Raw genomic sequence first — 23,485 nt, 5'->3', positions numbered from 1 at the left:
GATTTAATGAGAATAAGAACATTATCAGAGTGTGGCTGATGACTCAATCAGATCTGACTTTAACAGCCTATCTAAAAATAGAAGGCCAGAAGGTAGCACAGACACATCAGGGGTTGGAATCAACACATTGCCTACTTATTAGCCAGCAAGCAAGCAGTTCTTGATGTTGATGCATTGGAAGCAGGTAAAATGGGCAAGCATAACCCATTAAGACATCTGGTTCATCTCCAAAACATCAAGACGGACATGTGGGGTGTTCCCAGTATGCATCCCAATACCTACCAAAAGTGCTCTAAGGAAGGGCAACAGATGGGTGTCCAAGACCCCACCTCACAACTTACAGGACTTTCTGCTAACGTCTTGGTGCCAGACCCCACAGGACACAGGTCTTGTGGAGTTTGTATCTCAAGGGTTCAGAGCTGTTTTGTGCATAAATTTAACGAACGTCAATCACAGTCATGTTTTGTAGATTTGCAGAACAATTACAGCAGAACCCTGCAATCCTGAAGGTTTCAAATTTTCCATTTCCGACCGGACAGCCTGACAAGTACATCTACCTTTCCTTGATTTCCCAACAGTACGTTACATTGCTGCCATAGAAAACAGAAAGCAAAACAACACTGATGTCATATTGACCTCTGCATCTGCAGCTGTAGTTCAAACACAACCTCCCTCAGTCCTCCATCTCCGCTTCTCAGAACCCCCTCAGGGATTCCGCGGCCCACCGTTCCCTTCGCTCACTGTCATCGGCATCTCAAACTACACACCTTTACAAATTGCAAATTGATTTTACAGCTGAGTATTTTAGTTGGGCCTCTGGGCTTTGTTGTCCGAATGTTAATTTCTCGAAAAAAGGTGAGGTTACGTTCCGCCACATGCGATGCTGCGGCGTCTATGGCGCCAAAGTGTGAACGCACTGCAGTATCGAGGTCGCCGGCTCTAGCCTGGTTGACAGTCTCTCCTGACACAGCTGGCTGTCATGCAGAAAGATTGTCAGAACTCATTTTGTGTTTGACTTTGCCTTGTTGCTCCGGGACGTCATTAGAGCAGCCTTCATTCCACAAGCTTCCCCCTCTTCCCGCCACCACCACTACCACCTCCACCCAAACATCTCAGGAGGCCACTTATGATTTATCGCATGTTTGAACCCCAGGTGAGACACTCCCTCGCTCTGAAAGTGCTCAACTTTTGTTTTTCTTTCTTCTGATCTCTTTCCTGCTTGGCGCCTGCAACAGAGACATGTACCACGGCATCGGCGCCTTGGACCCAGAGAGGCTCAACGTGTTCCGCACCGTCAGAGAGATCACAGGTGAGGCATGGCTGTCAGATTCAGGGTAAATCATGCTGTTTTCACCTCCGGGTGACATCGGGAAGACAGCTTTGCTTTACTTGGGCACTGTCAGATTCACACTGTCTTGTTGACAGAGATCATAATAGAGGTGTTAATCTATACACTCACTGGCCTCAGTGATGTGGTGTTAGTCTACACGCTCACTGGCCTCAGTGATATGGTGTTAGTCTACACACTCACTGGCCTCAGTGATGTGGTGTTGATCTACACACTCACACTCCAGACCTTCATCAGTGGTCAGATTCTGACCTAAGAGACATTTGTGATTGGATATTTATAAATGAAGGAGACAGTGGAATTAGGTGTTTCTAATAAAGTGGCCAATGAGTGGAAGTACAAACTAGGTGTTTCTGATAAAGTGGCCGGTGAGCATAATTGGGCTTTATTGGGCCAATCAAATGCATGCAACATTAGAATTACCATTGGGAACCTGACAGTTTTAATAAGTTTACATCTAAAAACCAGAGTCTTACTTTTATTTGCAGTTTGTTTTCCTGCTGTTCTCTGATTGGCTGCCGTGAAGTAGTTGCTTTATTAAAGGGCTGAGCTGCTGTAAGTCGTGCCTCAGCCTTTTTTCCACTTGAAACCCATGCTCCTGATGGTGCCACACAGCTAATGGGGTGAAGCAGCGTTCTCCTAATGAAAACCCCAGCACTAAGAAAGAGCAATGACAGTTCTTGCAGTCTTCCCCCGAGCTCCCTGTACTCATGCACTCATCTGCTGAAATGATGCCGCTCATTAAAACATGTGTAACCACAGCGCGCTTGCTAGCAAATAACGAAGCCCATTCTTTCATTTATGGCTGTATTTCTTTTAACTGTGCTCATTTCCGCAGTGGCGGAAAGTGCTAGAGCAGGCAGGCAGGGCAGGAGGAGTTATGGCTATTTTTTTAAACCAGAACTGTAATTGGTATTTGTACTGTTTCTGAAGCCTCCGGTTATCAGATATCAGCTCGACACCCAGTAAACAAAGTCTGCTAGAGGATTTAAAGATGCTTCTTCCTTGCCAATACACCTGATCAGATCTCATGCATTCCAGGCTTCTTAAACATCCAGTCGTGGCCGGAGAACATGACGGACCTCGGTGTTTTCTCCAACCTTGCTACCATTGGAGGGAGATCTCTTTACAGGTGAGGGTAGACTAGGAACTGAATGCACCTTAAATCTAGATGCAAATATCTAAGATTGCTGGGGGAATTATTTTAGAAAGTGATTAGAATCCAAAACCTAAACTTAACCTTAATCTTCAACCATAACCCTAAACCTTAAATGTTAATCCTAATTCTAACTCTCTGACTCTTGACTCCTGGTCCTTAATTAATTAACCTAAAACTTAAAATCTTTGCCCTAAACTCAAACCTAACACTCATTATGATCCTAAGCCTAAGTCTCACCATGATTCTAGACCTAATCCTGCCCTAGTCCTAAACCTAACCCATGTTCTAAACCTAACCCTCACTCTGGACCTAAACATAACCCTCACCCTGGTCTTAAACCTAACCCTCACCATTGTCCTAAATCTAACCCTCACTCTGGACCTAAACATAACCCTCACCCTGAACTTAAACCTAACCCTCACCATTGTCCTAAATCTAACCCTCACTCTGGACCTAAACATAACCCTCACCCTGGTCCTAAATCTAACCCTCACTCTGTTCCTTGATTTAACCCTCACTCTAGTCCTAAACCTAACCCTTATACTGATCCTAGAACTAGCCCTCACTCTGGTCCTTGACTTAACCTTTACCATAGTCCTAAACCTAATTCTCCCTGTGGATCTAAACCAAACCATTACCCTGGTCTCACTCTGGTTCTAAACCTAACCCTCATCCCGGTCCTAAAGCTAACCATTACACTGATCCTAGAACTAACCCTTACCCTTCTCCTATACTTAACCTTCACCCTGGTCCTAAACCTAAGTCTCACTCTGGTTTTAAACCTAACCCTCATCCTGGTTCTAAAGCTAACCCTTACAGTGATTCTAACCCATACCCAGGTCCTAAAACTAAACCTCATTTTGGTCCGTAACATAACCCTCACCCTGGTCCTAAACCTAATTCTCCCCCTGGATCTTAACCTAACCCTCACCATGGTCCTGAACCTAATCTTCACCTTGGTCCTAAAGCTAACCCTAGCACTAATTCTAGAGCTAACCCTCATCCTGGTCCTAAATCTAATCATCCTGGTCTTAAAGCTAACCCGTACACTGATTCTAGAGCCTGGTCCAAAACTTAATCTTCACTCTGGTCTTAAAGCTAACCCTTGACACTGATTCTAGAGCTAACCCTCATCCTGGATCTAAATCTAACCCTCGCCCTGATCCTAAACCTAATTCCCAGTCTGGTCCTAACCCTAACCCTGGTCCCATGATGTGACCATTGCTTCAGACACCAAGTTACCTGCTATCCATTTGCACTAGCTGCTTATCAGTGTGATTCTCACAGTTGGACGTTCAGGAGCTCTAGTCTTGAGTATGTGCTGGAAGCGCGTGCAGGAACACCACCAGCTCGGCTCTGCCCCTTAACCCGCCTCTTTCTTCCATCCTGCCTGTGCTGTTCATTACCATAAGAGTTCTTCGCTCGCTCTGTTCGGTTCATGAGGTGCCGCGTTGCTCGTGCAGAGCTTTCTGAATTCCGAGCCTTTGGGTCCTGCTTCGTTCCTACCAGAGGCGTTCTGGCTTTTCTCCAGAGCAGCTTGGAAAGCAGAGATCCGTCCACTGATCATACTAATGAAGCAGTGTGTCCTGTTAAGGCCCCCCCTGACTGCCCCCCTTCAAACGGACACTTTTATGCACTCAAAGGGCTTCTTTGATTAATATTTCCCTGATCCCTGATCTGACACGTCCTTTTTCCATGTAGCTGGTTGGCAGATGTGGTTTTTCTGTATTTTGGAAATCCCTCCCCAACCTATCCTGTTTATCATCCTTGGTAGACTAACCTTACCTTAATCTGGTTGCTGAGCATCACCAGCCTGACCACACTGGTCCATCAGCATGACCAGCTTGACCAAGTGGGTCATCCAGCTTTCCGAAATTGGTCGACCAGTATAGACAACCCTGACCAAGCAGTATTACTAAGCTTGTTGACCAGCATGATCATGGTGGTTGACAAACCATGGTGGTCAAGCTGGACATAGTGGTGGACCAATATGACCAATCTTGTTGACCTAGTATGACCTGTATGACCATGCTGATAGACAATGACAAATCTGACCACACTGGTTCACCAGTATGACCAGCTTGATGGAATGAGTCACCTAGCAATACCAAACGAGTCAACAAGCTTAACCAACTTGACCAAGCTAGTCAACCAGTATTACCAAGCTTGTTGACCTACAAGACCTGGTGGACCAATATGACCAATAAGTTTGTTGACCAGCATGACCAGCGTGACCATCAAGAGTCATCCAGCTTTACCAAACTAGTCAACCAGTATGAAAGTAAAGATAGCTGGCAGTTGTCTTGCTAATATTATTTAGTTTAATCTAGGTATTGCAGTATAGTTAGCATCTCAAGCTAATGTTAATTGAATAGCCAGTGTTAACTACTACTTGCTAGGATGTTCTTGTACTATTATACTAGTATATGAGTCTCAAATAAGCACAAAACTAGCTAACTGTCTCTAAACTCAGCTTAGCACAGCTAGCATCAATTTAGTAAACACTTCCTCACAATATTAGCTGCCCCTGATACCAGAGGAAAAGCTAGCAAATCTACATATTAGTTGACCAAGCCACATCCACAGTGATCTCTCCATGATGACATGAACCCTCATGCTAACAGTTGTTTGCTTCCCCCCCTCCAGTGGGATCTCCCTGCTGATCCTGAAGCAGCGCTGGATCACCTCCCTCCAGTTCCAGTCCCTGCAGGAGATCAGCGCAGGCAACGTCTACATCACCAACAACAGCCAGCTGTGCTACTACAACACCGTCAACTGGACCGGTCTGTTCCGCACCGGCGGCCAGAAAGCCCTCATCAAGAGCAACAAGGACCCACGAGAATGCAGTGAGTGGCACTTTTCACTTGTATGTAGTTAAACAAGGTAAAGTCAAACATGCTTTTGGCCACTTCGTTGCATTCCCATAGCAACATCACTGATGAACTTTGAACTTTGAGCAATTAAACAGATCATTCTCTAGATTTGCCAGGAGGACTTGTTGGCTATAATAGAGCACCATGTTAAAGCAGATAAAACGACCAACCCTCAGTGAGAGCTAACCAGACTAAAGTACAGCCTCCAAGCATGGTGGAGGTAGTTTCACGCAGTGTTACAACCCATAGTGAGAGCTAGCTAGGAACACCTACACATTACAAAAACCTACAGGAGCTTTTATGATATCCCATTCTAAATCCATAGACATTAGTTTGGAGTAGGGGGTTGGTTCCCCCTTGCAGCTCTAGCAACTATTCTAAGAAAGCTTTCTACAATATGTAGGAGTGTGTATCTGTAGGAATTTAGTGCCTATTAATCCAGAAGACCATTTGTGAGGTCAGTCGTGTTGGAATAGAAAAGGGCCTTCCCCAAACTGTTTCCACAGAGTTGGAAGTCCAGAATCTCTTGAAATGCTAAAGCATTAAGACTTCTCTGGATCTTCACTGGATCTACAGGGGGCTACAGGCCAACCCCTAAATAACAACCCCATAGCATTATCCCACCTCCACCAAACTTTACATTTGGCACAATGCAGTAAGGCAGGTGACGCTCTCCTGACATTCACCAAACCCAGACTACTGTGTCCATGTGTGTAAAGGCCATGTGGCAGTGGGACTGAATGAAACGCCTGAATTCAGTGCTTAAGAGATGTGTCCCAATACTTTTGCCTAAATAGTGTATGTCAAAACATTTTACATAATGCTGTGTCTCTATGTCTGACAGCTCAAGAGCGGATGGTGTGTGATAAGCTGTGCTCGGAGGCTGGGTGCTGGGGGCCTGGTCCAGATCAGTGTCTGTCCTGCCGGTTCTACAGTCGGGGCAGGACCTGTGTGAAGTCCTGTAACCTCTACCGTGGGTGAGTAACTATCTCTACTGTCCAGAGAAGAAGGCTTTCTACGTGACTTTGCATTCAGCCACAAGAGCATTAGTGAGGTCAGGATGTTGGACGCTCATCATCCTCAACTTCCCACCTCATCCCAAAATGTATTGGATGTAGCACCATCATCATCATCATTCCAGCTTAATGCTCGGGGGCTTTATTATACCCCTATATAGCCCACGCCTGGCATTAGGCAGCATGGTGCCAATAGGTTCATGTGCACCTGCTCCAGAGAGTTCTATTCTATGTACTTCTTTCTCTGCAGGGACTAGACAAGCTGTGTCCGCAGCAACGGGTGCAACTTAAATTCACCAAATGCGTTCATCGGAAAGCGTGTCCACAAACTTTTGACATGTAGTGTAAGCTGGTAAAACGGGCAAATCCACCCCCCAGCACATGCCACTTAGACAGCCGGTCTGATGTTTAGGGTATACATGGATTCTCTACATCCTGCCCAGCAAGATCTTGTAGTTCCAACTGTTCCAGCATTGAAGAAATCACAAATGCTGCTAATTCCTCCAGTTTCCCCCTCCCCGCCTTCATAAACAGACAGAGCACACAACCCACTACAGAACCCACTAGGAGATGCGAGTGTGACAAAAAAGAAATTACCATTTCAGTCCAGCGGGACCATTTAAAAAAAAGGCGCATGTGGCTGGGAACATTTTTTTCCCGGTGTATTCATTAAACAATAGCAATCCTCAACCCTGCACTCCACGTGAATGGGGCTCCCCGATGATAGAAATTTTTAATTTAGTGCCTGACAATGGGCCGTAGCTGCAGGGGAGTGTCAGGAGTTTGATGAATGGAGGAAAGCTTGATGTGTTTTTGGTTGGCATTCTCTAATTCTATTCATTCTGTTGGTTTTTTTTTCTTTTAGTTTTGTTTTGTTTCTTCTTTTATTTTTTCTTTAGCCTTTCTTGTAGCCCCAGCGAGACCTGCCCAAGATTTGCTCTGTGAACTGAGCTGGTGGTCTAAAGATCAGTAGCCCTATCTTATACCCTTGCGATGCTCATTGCTATCTTACGGTCTATTTTCGTTCCTTCAGACTGTGTCATTTAAATAGCAACGGTGCTTGTGAATATATCTACACTGATGGGCATGGTGGTCTCGAAATTAGGTGTGTTTAGATCCATTTCTGGCATATTATGTAAACACCGGAGCCCCACTGACTGAAAACAGCCTAGGCAGACATCAACAGTCAGACGTTCGTTGCTATCTTGGCATTGAATTGTCAACACAGGTGCGTGCAGCCCAACGCTCATATACCCCCCCCCACCCCCCACGCTTTACACCACTGAAATAGCAACCCGCTAAAGCAATATGCTCAAAACACACCCATGATTAATTAAGAGACGTAGTACATGACTTTGGTGCGTTTCAAACTCTTCAAGGCAAACTTTTCCCATCGTTACCATAGCAAAGGTGCACGGTGCGCGGTTGCTGGCTTGCCAAAAGATTGCTAAAATAGGGCTCCAGATGGTTTAGTATTGCTACTTTGGAGCCTAATGGACTTGGATGATTAAGAAAATTTCCTGGCAACATAGGACCCTGAAACACCAAATCTGGAATACCAAATCTTGGGAACATACAACCTTGGACACTTTGAGCCCTGGACACATAGGGCCCTAAAACACAGATCCCCTGGAACACTGGACCCTGGAACTGAGAGTTGTGGGAACTTGGGACAACAGAATATGGATCCCTGAGTACAGAGGACCCTGAAATATAGAGCCCTGGGAACACAAGTGTTCAGCCTCTTCATCTCTGTGAACATTTCTTGGCCCTCGTTTGCCACTTTGTCTCCATTGTGAGGGTACAACAGGTGCCAGTACTATGATTGGCTTAGAAGAAACTTATCTGACCACTATCCTATCCTGCAAATTGCACATGCATGCACCTGGATCACGTAGTAATGACTGAGAGGTGAGCAAAGATTGTTGAGGTGGTCTTATGAAAACTTGTCACACAGTTTCTTCAATATTCACTCTGCAATCAACCCACTCTATCATTCCTATTATCAGGCTCTAGCCTGAACGGCTTCTCATTGACGAGCTTTAAACACAGCGCTGAAGCTCTCGGCCTAGTTTCCATCAGATAGCTGGTAATGGAGGTGTCTGGAGCGTCATTAAGAATATTTCATTAGCATTGCACTTCACTGCAGCCTCTTTATTAGCTAGATTGATTCGTTTCTCTACTGCCGGAAGGCTGGAACGTGTTTGTTTCTGCAATTTCTCAATTTAGTCTCTTTTGTTGTTGTTTTTTTCTTCTAAATCTCAGTGAATCCTTGAGTGAGCCTGATCTACTTCTACCATTCAGCTTCCTGAAAGAGCTGGTTAACAGTGGATTGGAGTTAGTATACTTTAGGTCCTATGTTCCCACAACTTGGTGTTCCAGGGTTATATGTTCCAAAGGCTCTATTGTTCCCAGGGCCCAATATTCCAAGTCCAATACCAGATAAGGTGTTGCTAAGCTATTCCTTGGTTATCCCAGGTGGTTGCCAGGGTTTTGCGAGGTAGTTGCAGAAGTGGTATCTCAGATGGTTGCTTGGGGGTCACATTGTGATTGCAGTGATTTCTGTATCATCGTTTGGGTGTTGGTAGGTGGTTGTTATGGTATCCCAAATGGTTGCCAGATCTAGCTAATGCATTGCTGTGGTATCCTTGCGCAAGTTCCACCCAAAAACCTGTTTCAATCATAGTTCAAGGGTGCTATGTTCCCAGGATGCTGTGTTCCAGGGTCATATGTTCTACAGGCTCTCTATTCCAGGGTCATGTGGTCCCAGGGCTCTATGCCCAATGGTTTTGTGGTCTCAGGGCCCAATATTTCAAGACATGTAGTCCCAGGGCTCTATATATCAGGGGCATATGTTCTCAGTAATCCATATTCCAAGGTCCAATGTTCCCACAACTTGGTGTTCCAGGGTTATATGTTCCAAAGGCTCTATATTTCAGGGTCCTGTGGTCCCAGGGCCCAATATTCCAAGTCCTGTGGTCCCAGGGATCCATATTACAGGGGCCTATGTTCCAATTACTCTGTTTCAGGGTCCAGTGTTTCCAGGGTCCCCCAATACTTGGTGTCCTGTGGTCCTAGGGTTCATAGTTGAAGGGTGTTCCCAGGATGCTGTGTTCCAGGGTCATATGTTCTAAAAGCTCTCTATTTCATGGTCCTGTGGTCTCAGGGCCAAATATTACAGGTCCTGTGGTCCCAGGGCTCTATATATCAGGGTTCTATGTTCTTAGGGATTCATATTTCAGGGTCCGGTGGTCCCAGGGCACAATATTCTGGAGTCCTTTGTTCCCAGGACTCTATGTTCCAAATGCTTTCTATATTTCAGGCACCTTGTGCTTTATATCCCATGGTCCTGTGGTCTCAGGGCCCAATATTCCAAGTCTTGTGGTCCTAGGGCTCTAGATATCAGGGTCCTATTTTCTAAGGGATTCATATTCCAGGGTCCTATGTTCACAAGGCTTGGTGTTCCAGGGTTCCATGTCCCAGGGCTCTGTGTTAATACAAGCTCACATTTGAAATGTAGCAGATCGAACATTGACCATGTGAGTTTGAGAGTTTGAGAGTTACGAACTGAACTGTGAGCAAAGTCTAAACATATTATTAGCATGTTAGCCTGTTGGCAACTGTAACGGTTGCCGGTCCCTGGTGAAAAGTCGACTTATATGGAGACAGAAACAGGTATTGACAGCTCATCCAGGTGGCTTCCCAGCGGGCTCAGTTCGCTGCCTGCAGCCATCTGTTGGGATGAAACCGGGGGGGAGGGTGTTGTTTGCCAAGCTCCTCTGTGGTCTGGTGGAGGAACAGTAGTGTTTGCCAATAAATTACTCTGCAGTAAATTATGCATGGATCCTCTTTCTCAGGTCTGTTTAGCATATTGACCCAGGGCTCATGAAAGTGAACCCGGTCCAGCTCTGGAGTCTGGAGGCTTTATAGGCCAGAAACCAGTTTTGAAGAAACATATTCATGAACATTGGCTGAGGTTGGTTTTCCTGTTTTGCTAATATCGCAATATGTTGACAGATTGTTAGTGCAGTATTTTATATGGTAGCTTGGGTGTTGCTAAGCTATTCCTTGGTTATCCCAGGTGGTTGCCAGGGTTTTGCCAGGTAGTTCCGGTAGTGGTGTCTCAGATGATTGCTTGGGGGTCACATTGTGATTGCAGTGATTTCTTTATCATTGTTTGGGTGTTGGTATGTGGTTGTTATGGTATCCCAGATGGTTGCCAGATGTAGCTAATGGATTGCTGTGGGATCCTTGCTCAAGTTTCACCCAATGCAATACCAAAGCGCTTGTGTTAGCAGTGTGTTGTCCAATCAAACTGTGACTTTGGTGTACCTCCAGGGGTCTGGCTAGGTGGTTACTATGGTATGCCATGTGGTTCCTACGATGTTTTAAGGTGGTTACACTAGTGACGTAGGTGGTTCCTTGTAAGGGGTAAGGTGATTGCAGTAGCATTCCAGGTGATTGCTAGAGTGTTGCTAGGTGGTTGCTGTGGTATCCCAGGTAGTTCATGAGTGAAATCACTGGATTCAAATGCGGGGTACTGTACTGTATATGAGGCAATGCCATTTTCTCTGTGACATGGCGATGTTAGATGTTTTATTAATGTGTTTTTCCCCCACGTATGTTTTTCAGAGATGTCCGTGAGTTTGCCAACAGTTCAGTGTGTGTGGAGTGTGACAGCCAATGTGAGAAAGCTGGAGATAGGACCCTGACCTGCCATGGCCCGGTAAGAGAGCTATTTAGTCCTCATTCTTTCCTTCTTTTATTTCTTCTTTTTGGAATCTTCTCCAACACTGTGGCTAATCGCATATCACCTGTATTCCTCATTCTCAAACACTGGTAGCTTGTGAGCTAAAATCAGTAGAAGGTGTGACTGCTGTGTAACTGTGTAAATGTGCTGTAGGGCCCAGATCAATGTACAAAGTGTCTTCATCTGAAGGACGGTCCAAACTGTGTGGAGAAATGTCCTGATGGGCTGCAGGGAGCCAACAGCTTCATCTTTAAATATGCCGAAACCAACAACGAGTGCCATCCCTGTCACCCCAACTGCACTCAGGGGTAAGAGAGAGAGAGAGTGTGTGTATGTGTGTGTGTGTGTGAAGTCCCTCCCATGACAACTGCAGGAGTATTTGGGATTCCTAATTACCATTGGGTCTACTCCCCACCTTGTTAGTTTTGAGAACTGTAGTTGGTCTTAATCACTACCTTGTTGGTTCTGGGACATCCACCTAACTATTGCTGACTCAACGCTTTATTTGGTCTGAGACCACCACTTCACCACATCAGTAATGGGTGTAATGGGTGCTGATCCCCACTTGATTTGTCCTGGGACCTCCCCTTGACTGTAATTGGTCCTGTTGGTTTGGTTTGAAAGGCCCCCCCCCCCAACTACGATTGGTCCTAATTTCTATTTCCTGATTGTAATTGGTCCTAGTCACCCCCTTGTTTGGTCTGAGACCTCCTTCTTAATGACAGTGGATGGTTCTAATCACCGCCTCATTTGATGGGAGGTCTCACCTTGACTGTAATTGGTCCTAATCACCACATGGTTAGTTCTGAGACCTCCACCTAACTATAACTGGTCCAGATGACCACTTTATTTGATCTGAGACCTCCGACTAACCACGATTGGTCCAGGTGTCCACTTTATTTGATCTGAGACCTCCACCTAACCACGATTGGTCCATATCACCACCACTTTAGCTTTTCTTTACTGGTCCTATCCCAGTCTTGTTTGTTCTGGGATCCTCTCCTTGACAGTGATTGTTCCTCTTCATCACTTTACGTGTTTTAAGACCTCCTCCTAACTGTGATTGGCCCTAATTCCTGTCTCGTTTGTTTTGAGACCACCTCCTAATTGGTCCTGATCACTGTTTAAAGTCCCCCCAACTACAATTGGTCCTAATCCCTTTCCCCTGATTGTAATTGGTCCTAGTCACCCCCTTGTTTTGTCTGAGACCTCCTTTTTAATGACAGTTGGTCATAATCACCACCTCATTTGATGGGCGGCCTCACCTTGACTGTAATTGGTCCCAATCATCACATGGTTAGTTCTGAGACCTCCTCCTAACTATAACTGGTCCAGATCACCACTTTATTTGATCGGAGACTTCCACCTAACCACGATTGGTCCATATCACCACCACTTTAGCTTTTCTTTATCCCAGCCTTGTTTGTTTTGGGATCTTCTCCTTTACAGTGATTGTTCCTAATCACCACTTCCTTCTGAATGAGATTGATCCATGTCGCAGGATTTTTTCAAATTATTATTTTTATACAGTATACTGAAATATACTGCTGACTCAAATGTGAATGTGTAGTCATTACCAGCAAACTACACCCAAGGGAAAATGTGTGTATATGTGGATGCATGTAGTCCCTGGCACCCGTATTTCATCCATGGATAAGTGTGTGTCAGAATGTAATCTCTGCCAGCTCAAGTGGACCCAGGGGTAACTGTGGGCATGTGTGTTGTTTGGATTTCTGACGCTCCAAATATGCCCCAGAGGTACGCTGGCATGTATGCCATGTATCTTTCTGCGTTCCGTGATACGTCCCTGGCAAAGCCTTCAACTGCCTGTTTCTTTTTTTCCCCCTTGAAACTCCACGAAATGTCACAACACATGTAATCAACACGACTTGCCCATGTCCTCCGAGTCTTCAGTCACCAGAGTTCACTTCCCCAGAACCGTGCTGTTCTGCTTTTGCCAGCAGAAGCGGAGCGAAAGATCAATTCCACATGACAATGGGACTCAACTCTCCTCTCTTCTCTCCTTCTCATCCCTCCTTCTGTATTCCTCCTTGATCTCCCTTTACTCCCAAAATCAAAGCACTCTTCCCTGTGCTCCGTGGCGTGCCCATTCCCTTCATCTCCGTGACGACGTTCGTTCGTCGCCCCTGGCTGCTGTCAGGCCTCTCCTGATCCCCGCTTCAACTCCACAGGACTCTGGCGTCCAGTCAGCAAGAAGGCAGTGCCTTGCAACATGTCTAAACTGTTCACAGAGGGATGGAGGGACTTTGAGTTTAATGTCGTTGGTAGGAGGAGGAGGGGGGTCTAGTAAAGGTGACTCCCTCCTATGGGTGGAGTACAGGAGGCTCACCACAGGACAAGAACTATGTGATATACAACCCTGGGCCTGGAAGAGTTCCTTTCCTGTGCATTGTAGTGGTTACCTGGTAGTCACACTACCTTCAACTCAGAAAGGGCTTGAAATGAATTGATTAGCTGGATCAGGTGTGTTCAGAGCAATGGTCAATGCTAACATGCATGGCAGGTGGTCCTCCAGTACCAGGATTGAAAACCGCTCTTCCTCCACAAGACGCTTCCCTGCACCGAAGGCCTCTTTCCCACTACAGGCCCAAATGGTTACTAAGGGCGGTATACCATTCCACCGGGCTTTGCTTTGGCTGCGGTAGCGTTTTTGGACGAGCCCAGTGGCCGGGCTGCACTAATGCCACGGTACATATGGTGGGCGAGCCCGGTAGTGAGTTCATGACCAGGCTGTGCGATGTAGCGAGCCAAGTGGTGAAGTTGGACGAGGCCTGTAGTCCACTCAAGTATGCTAATTATTATTATCATAACTTTTAACTATTATTATCTAAATGTAAAGATCCATGATCTTGTGGCACAAAGGTGACATCAATGTGGAGGCAATCATCGGATTGTGCCACTTAGCCCTCCTGACGAGTGGTTCTGTGGCCTCAAGTACTGTTAGTTAACCATGGTGAGTAAACCGGAACGGACAAACCACTGGCGTACCCTCCATGCTCAGAAGTGGAAAAGAACCATGGATGTCCAAGAAAAAGTTGGTCACCATGTCTGAAAACCAATGGAAATCACAAAATCACATAAAAAGACCAGCATTGGCACTCATAAAGGTTGCTAGAGTTGCAGGACAAGAGCCGCTTGAGGTACTCTATAAGGTCCCCCCTGCTGTGGAATCTAGGAAGACAGAGGCAATGGAAATTCAGTATGAAAGGACTGGGATTCAGACTGAAGGAAGAAGGAGCTCGACCAGAACGTTCCCGATCCAAACTCTACAGCTCTGAAGGCTCTTTTAAGAAGGAAAGGACTTCATGCCATGACTGTAATCGTGAGCTAATTGGCAATTAGATCCAGCTAGAGCCTGGTGTCATTGTAGGGAGTCCAGCTGAGAGAGATTTAATTCCCTGCCACACTTTTTAATTCGCCCCACTCTACCGCTCCCGTTCAAGTGTACTCTGGGTAAATGGCTCCTGTGTGGTGCAAAGACGGATATTGAAAGCTAAGCAGGCCTTAAAATACAGGTCTATGTTATTTTTTTTCATGTGAATGTTGGATATTTTGCTCATGTAAGCGTAGCTATCCTCAGAATTGTTAAGGAGCACTATATGAAGTGGAAGAATATCACTGTGAAGAAGTGCCATCAAGGCCAGTTGTGTTCTCTCAGGCTCCGGCTGCTGATGGCAAGCAGCTTGCCTAGGATTGGAACTATCCTTCGATCATAGTGGCAGTGCCTTAGTCCCCCTCTGCGTTATCCTGATGCTTTGCGGCCTTTGTTTCAGGTGCACTGGACCCCGTATTCAAGACTGCGTTGGAATGCTGGACAGGTAGGACCCCAGATTGTTCTATTCTGTACTAACTGGCAGGACACAGAAAACGAAAGCAATAAGTTATTTTTATCAGAAATAAATAAAGAATTATGAAGACAGTGTTTGGTATCCTTAGTGAGCTTAGCACTGGAACTATGTGACCAAAGGCAGGTTTACACGGTCTGGTTTGCATCCTGACATCCTCAGTAATACTCTATTCACTGAATGCAATCAAATCCTCAGAGCAGTGCTACTCCAAAATCTAGTAGAAGGTCTTCTAGAGACAGTTTCTTCAACAAAAGCAGGATCAACTTTTTTAACACTCTTGATTTCAGAAAAATCTACGAATGAGCATGTGTCCCAGTACTTTTTTGTCCATGTAGTATAGCTAGCTAGCCTATAATGGACAAAAGAATTAGCCTATTGACTTCATGGCATCTTTGGAGAATGAGCAATTCAGATAACCCAATGATTTCCATTTAATTAATGCATTTTTTATACTGCAGGGCCTTGTGCCATATGATGCAATAAAAGTATACAACCCCCGCTACAGGATGGAACCTCATAACCACACTAATTAGCACTGTGCTAACTGCATGCCTAAATCATCTCACATTGCCTCCAACTGTTCATGTAGTTCAGTAATCTCTAATAGACTTGTTTAAGTGGTTTTCAACACTGTGTGAACTGAAGTACAGGCAAGATTCGAGTTACGATCATAAAAAAAGTCCAATCCTATTAAATGACCATTAAAAGCCTGGATGAACCTTCTCCTACCTGTCTCCGAACTTGCTGAATTTTTGAATTCTGAATCGTCCCCTGCATATCATTACCAGAGCCTGTGTCCCTCAGTAAATTCCATGTTCATCTGGACCGCTGTGTATCGATCACCCAAATGCCACTGGTTCACCACGGACCTGCCCTCAGCTCTTCATGATCTCTGCTAGTGAAGTGCCTCCTAGAAATGCTTCAGGTCAGGTCCAGCAGACAGAAGAACAACTTTTGCTTCAGGTCAGGTCCAGCAGGTAGATGAACGACTTTTGCATCAGGTCAGGTCCAGCAGATACAACAATGAAGTTTGCTTCTGGTCAAGTCCAGCAGGTAGAACAATGAAGTTTGCTTCAGGTCAGGTCCAGCAGGTAGAAGAACAACTTTTGCTTCAGTTTAGGTCCAGTTGACAGAAGGTCGACTTTTGCTTCAGATCAGGTCCAGCAGGTAGAACAATGAAGTTTGCTTCAGGTCAGATCCAGCAGGTAGAAGAACATCTTTTGCTTCTGGTCAGGTCCAGCAGGTAGAAGACCCTGGCTGCAGAGCCAAAGGAGGTGTTACAAGGATGCACAAGGATGTTAGGTGCTCGAGGGCACTTCACTTGGGTCCTGTCAGTTCAGAGGCTCGAACTGGTGAGCTTCCAGTCACAAGGCTGCTTCTCTAACCCTCAGGTCATGACTGTTCCATTGTCCCAATGTGGAACCTTTAGCTTTTAAGACTGTAGATATGAAATAAAGAAAGTGTGCAGCTTAGAGAACATTAATAAACAAATCTGGTGTTTAAATAATGTGCAGTGTGCAGTCCGACCCTTTCGCATACATCTAAAGAAACATGACACTTCCAGAACAGTCAATTTTGGCCGCAGTACATAGCACATACTTAATAAACACAGTGGACTGCAGTAAACAGGATCATCTTATTAAGAGGAGGATAAATGAACGAAAGCATCTTCACCCTAAAAGTGAATCCGTTTTTATTGCATTTGTTGGCTTTGATTAATAGATCCAGACAGAAGCACTTTGGGCAGGCAAATCTGAATTAAGCTTTTAGACTTGATTAAGTCCAATAACAGGTGATTTGCTGCCTCTTGAGGGTTTTGTTCAAGTCTAATCCCAGGCAAAATTATTCAGAAAGCTCAGTGGATGAGCATGGTTTAGAATCCTGATTTCCACACAGGATCAGATAAATGAGGATCTGTATGAGCTCTATAATCTGATGGATCTGTGGAGTGTACTGAAAAAAAGGTAGGAGGGATGGTGTATCTTCATTTAGTTATTCATAGTTTTGGTACCAATCACATGATCTTTGGGTGTTTCCATTAGTCAAGTCCAATGACTATAGACTGTTGACAACTGGTTCCGTCCCCTTCCATCCCAGAGAAATGAAGCCAAAGCTGTCCGCCATGTTGTCAAATTTGCAACCAGAGTCTGCCCAGTAGAGACCAGAGGTGGAGTCAGACTTGTCTACTCATTTGCTTAGACCCGTCCCCTTCTCCCAGAGCTTTGTGCAGTTTGGCCAGAGTTTCTGCCACTGCTGGTAGACCCGTATGACCGTAAGCTTCCTTCACACCTGCAGATTCAGCTCCTTCCTTCACACTATGGCCTTTGACACGCCCAAATGCCAGTCGTTAACATCTGGAGACGCTAAAAAGACGACTTTAACAATGTTAAAAGGTGAAAAGACATTAGGAAGATGCCTTGATAATTCATCCAATTATATTAATGGCTTTAATAGAGCTGTATGTGATCCAAAAAAGTTTGGGCTAAATTTGGCCCAAATCAGACGAACTAACCACAGCCCAATTTTCAACGTGTCTTTTTGGGCTAAATTAAAGTCCAAGATGGGCCAACCCGATTTAGCCCAAAAAACAACGTCCATGTCATGTCTGGTGCTGGGTGGGCAGCAGTGTGGACCTCTGTTTCCAATAAAATGTCCAGTCACTGTAATGATGATGCTCTTCGTGTGTCATGTAGGACTCCTCTGATTGCGGCTGGAGTGATCGGCGGGATGTTCGTGGCGGTCATCGTGGCGCTGGGTTTTGCCATTTATGTTCGACGCAAGAGCATCAAGAAGAAAAGGGCGCTGCGTCGCTTCCTGGAAACGGAGGTGAGGAACCACGGTGGTCTTGGATCTGATGGGTGCCTTTAGCAGGTCTACATTTATGTTTGTAATTGAAGGGTGTCACTAGTCACTAGGGTGGTTGCTATGGAATTTCACGTGGTTGATGGGTGGTTGCTAAGAATCTGCTAAGTGCAAACTAGGGTGTTGCTAGGTGATCGCAATCAAGTTGCTTTGTGGTTGCTACAGGATTGCTAGATGGTACATAGCTAAGGCAATTGCTGTGGTATTCCAGGGGGTTGCTAGGGCATCCCAGATGATTGCAGGGTGGTTGCAATGCATCTGCTAAGTGCGAACTAAGGTGTTGCTAGGTGGTTGATAGGCATTTGCTATGGTATCCCAGGTGGTAGCTAAGGCATTGCATGATGGTTGCAATGCAGTTGCTTTGTGGTTACTACAGGATTGCTAGATGGTACATAGCTAAGGCAGCTGCTGTGGTATTCCACGTGGTTGCTAGTACATCCCAGATGATTGCTGGGTGGTTGCTATGAATCTGCTTAGTGGTTACCAGAGTGTTGCTAGATGGTTGATTTACCACTACATGTACTACTGTGTCCCAGGTGGTTGCTAGGGCGTTGTTTGATGTTGCAATGAAGTTGCTTTGTGGTTGCTACAGGATTGCTAGATGGTACATAGCTAAGGCAGTTGCTATGATATTTCAGGTGGCTGCTATAGCATCACAGGTGGTTGCTAGGGTGTTGCCAGGAGTAGTTTCTGTGGTATCCCATGTAGTTTTTTTGGATGTTATCATTATATTTGTATCATTGTGATATCAGAAGGGTGCACTAACTTTTGCATCCCATTCCCAAATCCCAAACTCCAGTTTTTCCCCCTCGCCCCATGCCGCCCCGCCCCCACAGCACTGGGCAGGCCATTAAAAAACATGGGCTGTCAATGAAGCTTTGGATAATCTGCAGGCGGAGCGTCAGTGTTATAGACAGCTGTCAGCCTGAGGACACGCCCTCACGTCCAGAAGCTGATGGTCAGCCTGATGCATTTCAGTAGCGACATCCATTACAACAAACCAGCGGTTTCTGGACTGTGTGTGTGTGTGTGTGTGTGTGTGTGTGTGTGTGTGTGTGTTTGCAAGCGATTTACTGAGACAGCAGTTCTCTGCTCTGGGACTCGAGCCTAATCTCTCTCAAGTTTCCTTTCACTCACTTTAAATGGAAAAGGAAGCTCAAATAGAATCCCAAATAGACTGACACTCTCTCTACCCCTCTCTCTCTCTCTCTCTCTCTCTCTCTCTCTCTCCAAAGTGTTTCAACTGACACACATCCTGTCTCGCAATGTTCTCAGATTATGTTTCTGCACCACCGGCATGGTGGACAGCTCCAGGTGGATTTCAGCACCAGGATCCCGGACAGCTCCCCCAGGCCTGAACTAAGAAGTACCCAAGCAACAAAACCAGCACTCTCACTTCCCCCAGGCCAACAGATGGGGCTTTATTAGAAACACTGCCCACTTTATGAGCCCCACGTACCTCATAGCTATACGTTACAGACTGTAGTGCATCTGTTGCTGCACAGTTCATCATCCCACTTCTACGCTAGTCGTCTCTGGTCAGCTTCTGACCACAGGAGCACTGTAACTGTTACCACAGATATTATTTGGCGGTGGACCGTTCTCAGGGCAGCAGGGACACTGATATATTAGAGTTCAGGCGGTAGTGTGTGTGGATTGTGGGCTTTGTGGGCTAAAAGAGGAGTGCTCGTTACGGCTGATTTCAGTTCATTCGCGCTTGCACTGGAATACAATAGTATTGCACAGTCTATATTGTACTAGTTATATTTGCAGTAATGGCCATATTCACTTTCAAATTTGTTTTTACCTGAAGTTAAGGGCCATCTAGTATCCCACCTACCAAGGATTACAAAGTCCAGGACTGGAAACTGTTAGTGACCCACATGACAAAGTCAAATATTAAAGCCTGTGAAATGCTGTTTGGTCCAGACCCATTTTAAACAATTGACGGCTTTGCCATCAGCAGCCAGAGCCTGAGAGAGCACAATTGGCCATTCTCTCGCTGGGTGGGTAGATGGCGCTCTCTCCTCTCATCACTTCCGTTGTGATACTATGCTGACCAGCTGTTGCCTGATGTATCAGAGGACATTCCTCAGAGCGCGTTGGCTGCCTGGTGATGCTGCCTTGGTGGCGGTTGTAAAATATTCGTTTTATTTTAATACAATTTTAATACTGTTAAAATAAATGTTATAACAACTCTGACCAGTCATAATTTGACATTTCCTGATGGTGTGTCCCTTTCTAATTCCCTACACTACCTATCGGAGCATTGAACCCTTCTCAGTTTTGCCCTTTGCTGTTGAAAGTTGAGCGGGAGGTTTTTTTGGGAAGCTATTTTTATTCGAGCTGAAGTCAGCACCCTTCACTTGAGGATAGTTTTTGACTGCTCTGCTCCACATCCCGTATCTCTCTTCCCCTCCCAAATAAATTTCCTCTATCTGATGAAATCCGTTTACTCTTCAGATTCTGCTGGAGCTTCCTGCATTCATCTCTGCTTGAGAATCTACGGCTAGTTTGAGCTTCAAACCCTAAATCCCGCCGTCTGAAATCTCCCCCGAGGCGGCGTGTTGGTGCTAATGGCCGCAGCGACCTCGAATCCGCCTCCATTTCCATGTAATGAATCGGTTGGGCTGGGCTGAATTGAACGATCAGCTGTGCATGAGAGATTGATAGATGAAGCCATTTAATTCCTTCCTGTGTGTGCCGGGAAGGCCGCGCCTGAATGGACGCTTCATTAATGTGTGTATAGATTGCTAATGTTTCCAAAGGTTTGTTTTGGGGTGTGTGTGTGTGTGTGTGTGTGTGTGTGTGTGTGTGTGTGGTGAGAAGGACATTCGTGATAAGTACTGTAATGTGTCTGATATGCATCTGTATCTTGCTGCTGTTCAGTTAGAGACTGGAGCTCATTGGCCAATGCCTGGTTTGTGTTAGTCATCCTCTGGAGCTCTATCACTGGTCAGTTTCTGACCGCACAATCCTATTCTATGTAGTTGCTAGGCTACCATGTTTTGCCAAATAGTTACTATAGTGTTTCTAGGTGGTTGCTATTGTGTTGTTTAGTGGTTACTAGCATGTTGCTAGGCAATTGCCATGGTATCCTGGGTCGTTTGCTGTGATGTTGCTAGGTAGTTGCTATGGTTTTGCTTGGCAATTGCCATGGTATCCAGAGTCATTTGCTGTGGTGTTGCTAGGTAGTTGCTATGGTATCCTAGATGGTTGCTAGGATGTTGCTTGGCAATTGCTATGGTATCCAGAGTCGTTTGCTGTGGTGTTGCCAGGTAGTTGCTATTGTATCCCAGATGGTTGCTCAGGTGCTGCGAGGTGGTTGCTGTTGTATTCAAGGTTGTTGGTATGGTGTTGCTAGATGGCTGCTATGGAGTTGTTTAGTAGTTGCTAAGTTGTGAAGTGGTTACTAGGTATTTGCTTTGGTATCCCAAGCAGTTGCTGTGATGTTACTAGGGTGGTTGCAAGGTGGCTGCTTTTGCGTTGTTAAGTGGTTGCTAGGCGGTTGCTGTGGTATCCCGGATGGTTGTTAGGATGTTGCTAGGTAGTTCATATGGTATTCCAGGGGGTTGCTATGGTTTTGCTACATGCTTGCTGTGGTTTCCAAGGTGGTTGGTATGGTGTTGCTAGGTGGTTGCTGGGGTACCCCAGGTGGCTGGTAGACTGCTATGGTATTGAAAAGTGGTCTCTATGGTGTTGTGTAGTGGTTGCTAAGGTATTTCAGGTGGTTGCAATGGTCAGGATGATTGCTTGTGTGTTTCCAAGTGGCTGTTGTGGTGCATCATGTGGTAACACCCCCTACATTGTGGGAGAGTCGGTTGCTGTAAAAGTGGTAATTATGATAATTATGGTAATAATGGTATTGTTATTATAACAGCTGATCTGAGATCTGTCATTTCAATCAGTTGGTGGAGCCACTGACACCTAGCGGAACGGCACCCAATCAGGCTCAGCTGCGAATCCTGAAAGAGACTGAACTCAAGAGGGTCAAGATCTTGGGCACTGGAGCCTTCGGAACGGTGTACAAGGTAAAACCCATCCAGATTTGTGCTTCATATGTGTCATTATTATTCTGGAAAATATTCTTTATTAATATGAATAATTTTCAAATAAATTTTGGAAGAAACAAAAATAAGCAGGTGTCCCAATACTTTTGTCAATATAGTGTAGGTTAGGTTAGTTTATGTTGCTAGGCAGTTGCTAGGGTACACAAGGTGGTTGCACTGGTATTGAAAAGTAGTTACTATGGTATACCAGGTGGTGGCTATGGTGTTGCTACGTGGTTGCTGTGGTATCCAACATGACGTGGTGTTGCTAGGTGGCTGCTATGAAGCACTTTAGTGGTTGCTAGTCATAGTCGTAGCTAGGTAGTTGCTTTGGTATCCCAAGTGGTTGCTATGACATGCTATACGCTGAATGCAGTCAGATCCTCACAGCAATGCTCTACTAGAATGCCTTCCCTGGACAGTAGAGACAGTTACTACTCAGTTGAGCAGGTGTCCCAATACTTTTGTCCATATAATGTGTAAAGTGTAATGCTCTAATGCGCTCATGCTCATAGACGGTTGTTGTTTGTTATCTGTGTGTGCTTTTCTCTCAGGGTATCTGGGTTCCAGAAGGAGAGAGTGTGAAGATCCCAGTGGCTATCAAGATCCTCAATGAGACCACGGGTCCGAAAGCCAACGTGGAGTTCATGGACGTAAGTACAATCTCGCCCACTGAGCCCTGCACAGCGCTAATCGCTCAGGGGTCAGAAAATATTTATTTGGGCTCAGTCTTCATCTCACCTGACCGTCCGGCAGACTGGATCAGGTCTGAATCAGGAGTGTGCAGACGAGTAGTTCTCTACACACAGCCGCCGTCTGGGCGACGCTAACCCTGTGTCATGGTTGTATGAACACACTTGTGGCATGCGGGCTGAGGACGCTTTTCACCAGCAGAGGGAAGACCTTGGCCTCCGGTCAGCTTAATTGAAAAGCGCCGTCTGCTGCCCTCGCTTCACAAAGCCAGAGAGGGTTTCTTTTGAGCAGAAATCACTTTGCTGCCATACGTGAGTGGACGGGGAGGACGAGATGAGGCCTGGACATGCTGGGGCTGTGGGGACATCGGTCTCTAAACTGCAGCTTTAATCCATAAAGATAAAAAAGCCTTTTAGTATTTTAGTGCATGATGCTAGCCAGTTGCTAAAGTATCTCAGGTGGTTGCTGTGGTGTTGCTAGGTAGTTGCTAGGGTATTCCAGGTGGTTGTGATGTTGCTAAGTGGTTGCTGTGGTATCCAAGGTAGTTGCTATGGTGTTGCTAGGTAGTTGCTGTGGTATCTCAGGTGGTTGCTATGGTGTTTCTAGGTACTTGCTGTGGTATCCCAGGTGGTTGCTGTGGTTTTGCTAAGTGGTTGCTATGGTATCCCGGGGGTTACTATGGGGTTGCTAGGCAGTTCCAGGTGGCATTGGTAAGTATTCGCTGTGGTATCCAAGGTGGTTGGTGTGGTGTTGCTAGGTGGCTACTATGGAGTTGTTTAGACGTTTGCTAGGTAGTTGCATTGGTATCCCAACTAGTTGCTATGTTACTAAGTTGGTTAGTAGGTGTTTGATATTGTGTTGCTTAG

The 23,485-nt window shown here is 45.7% G+C and overlaps 1 protein-coding gene across 2 annotated transcripts in view; it reads left to right on the top strand.

Annotated features, from left to right (window-relative positions):
- Window positions 1–23,485, top strand: part of LOC140535388 (receptor tyrosine-protein kinase erbB-4) — a 214,713-nt gene that overhangs the window by 155,135 nt on the left and 36,093 nt on the right. The window contains exons 10-19 of one of the 2 annotated variants that reach the window (XM_072656717.1): window positions 1,236–1,309; window positions 2,390–2,480; window positions 5,154–5,353; window positions 6,225–6,357; window positions 11,029–11,122; window positions 11,336–11,454; window positions 14,941–14,985; window positions 17,709–17,841; window positions 21,786–21,908; window positions 22,481–22,579. In XM_072656717.1, the coding sequence (XP_072512818.1) occupies window positions 1,236–1,309; window positions 2,390–2,480; window positions 5,154–5,353; window positions 6,225–6,357; window positions 11,029–11,122; window positions 11,336–11,454; window positions 14,941–14,985; window positions 17,709–17,841; window positions 21,786–21,908; window positions 22,481–22,579 (1,111 nt within the window). Of the gene's footprint in view, window positions 1–1,235; window positions 1,310–2,389; window positions 2,481–5,153; window positions 5,354–6,224; window positions 6,358–11,028; window positions 11,123–11,299; window positions 11,455–14,940; window positions 14,986–17,708; window positions 17,842–21,785; window positions 21,909–22,480; window positions 22,580–23,485 lie in introns of both variants that reach the window. The other variant, XM_072656716.1, reaches the window with a different exon arrangement.

The sequence above is a fragment of the Salminus brasiliensis genome, chromosome 15 (genome assembly GCF_030463535.1).
Source record: "Salminus brasiliensis chromosome 15, fSalBra1.hap2, whole genome shotgun sequence".
In the NCBI taxonomy this organism is placed as follows: domain Eukaryota; kingdom Metazoa; phylum Chordata; class Actinopteri; order Characiformes; family Bryconidae; genus Salminus; species Salminus brasiliensis.
Note: the sequence above shows the minus strand (reverse complement) of the source record. Positions and strands in the feature narration are given on the sequence as shown.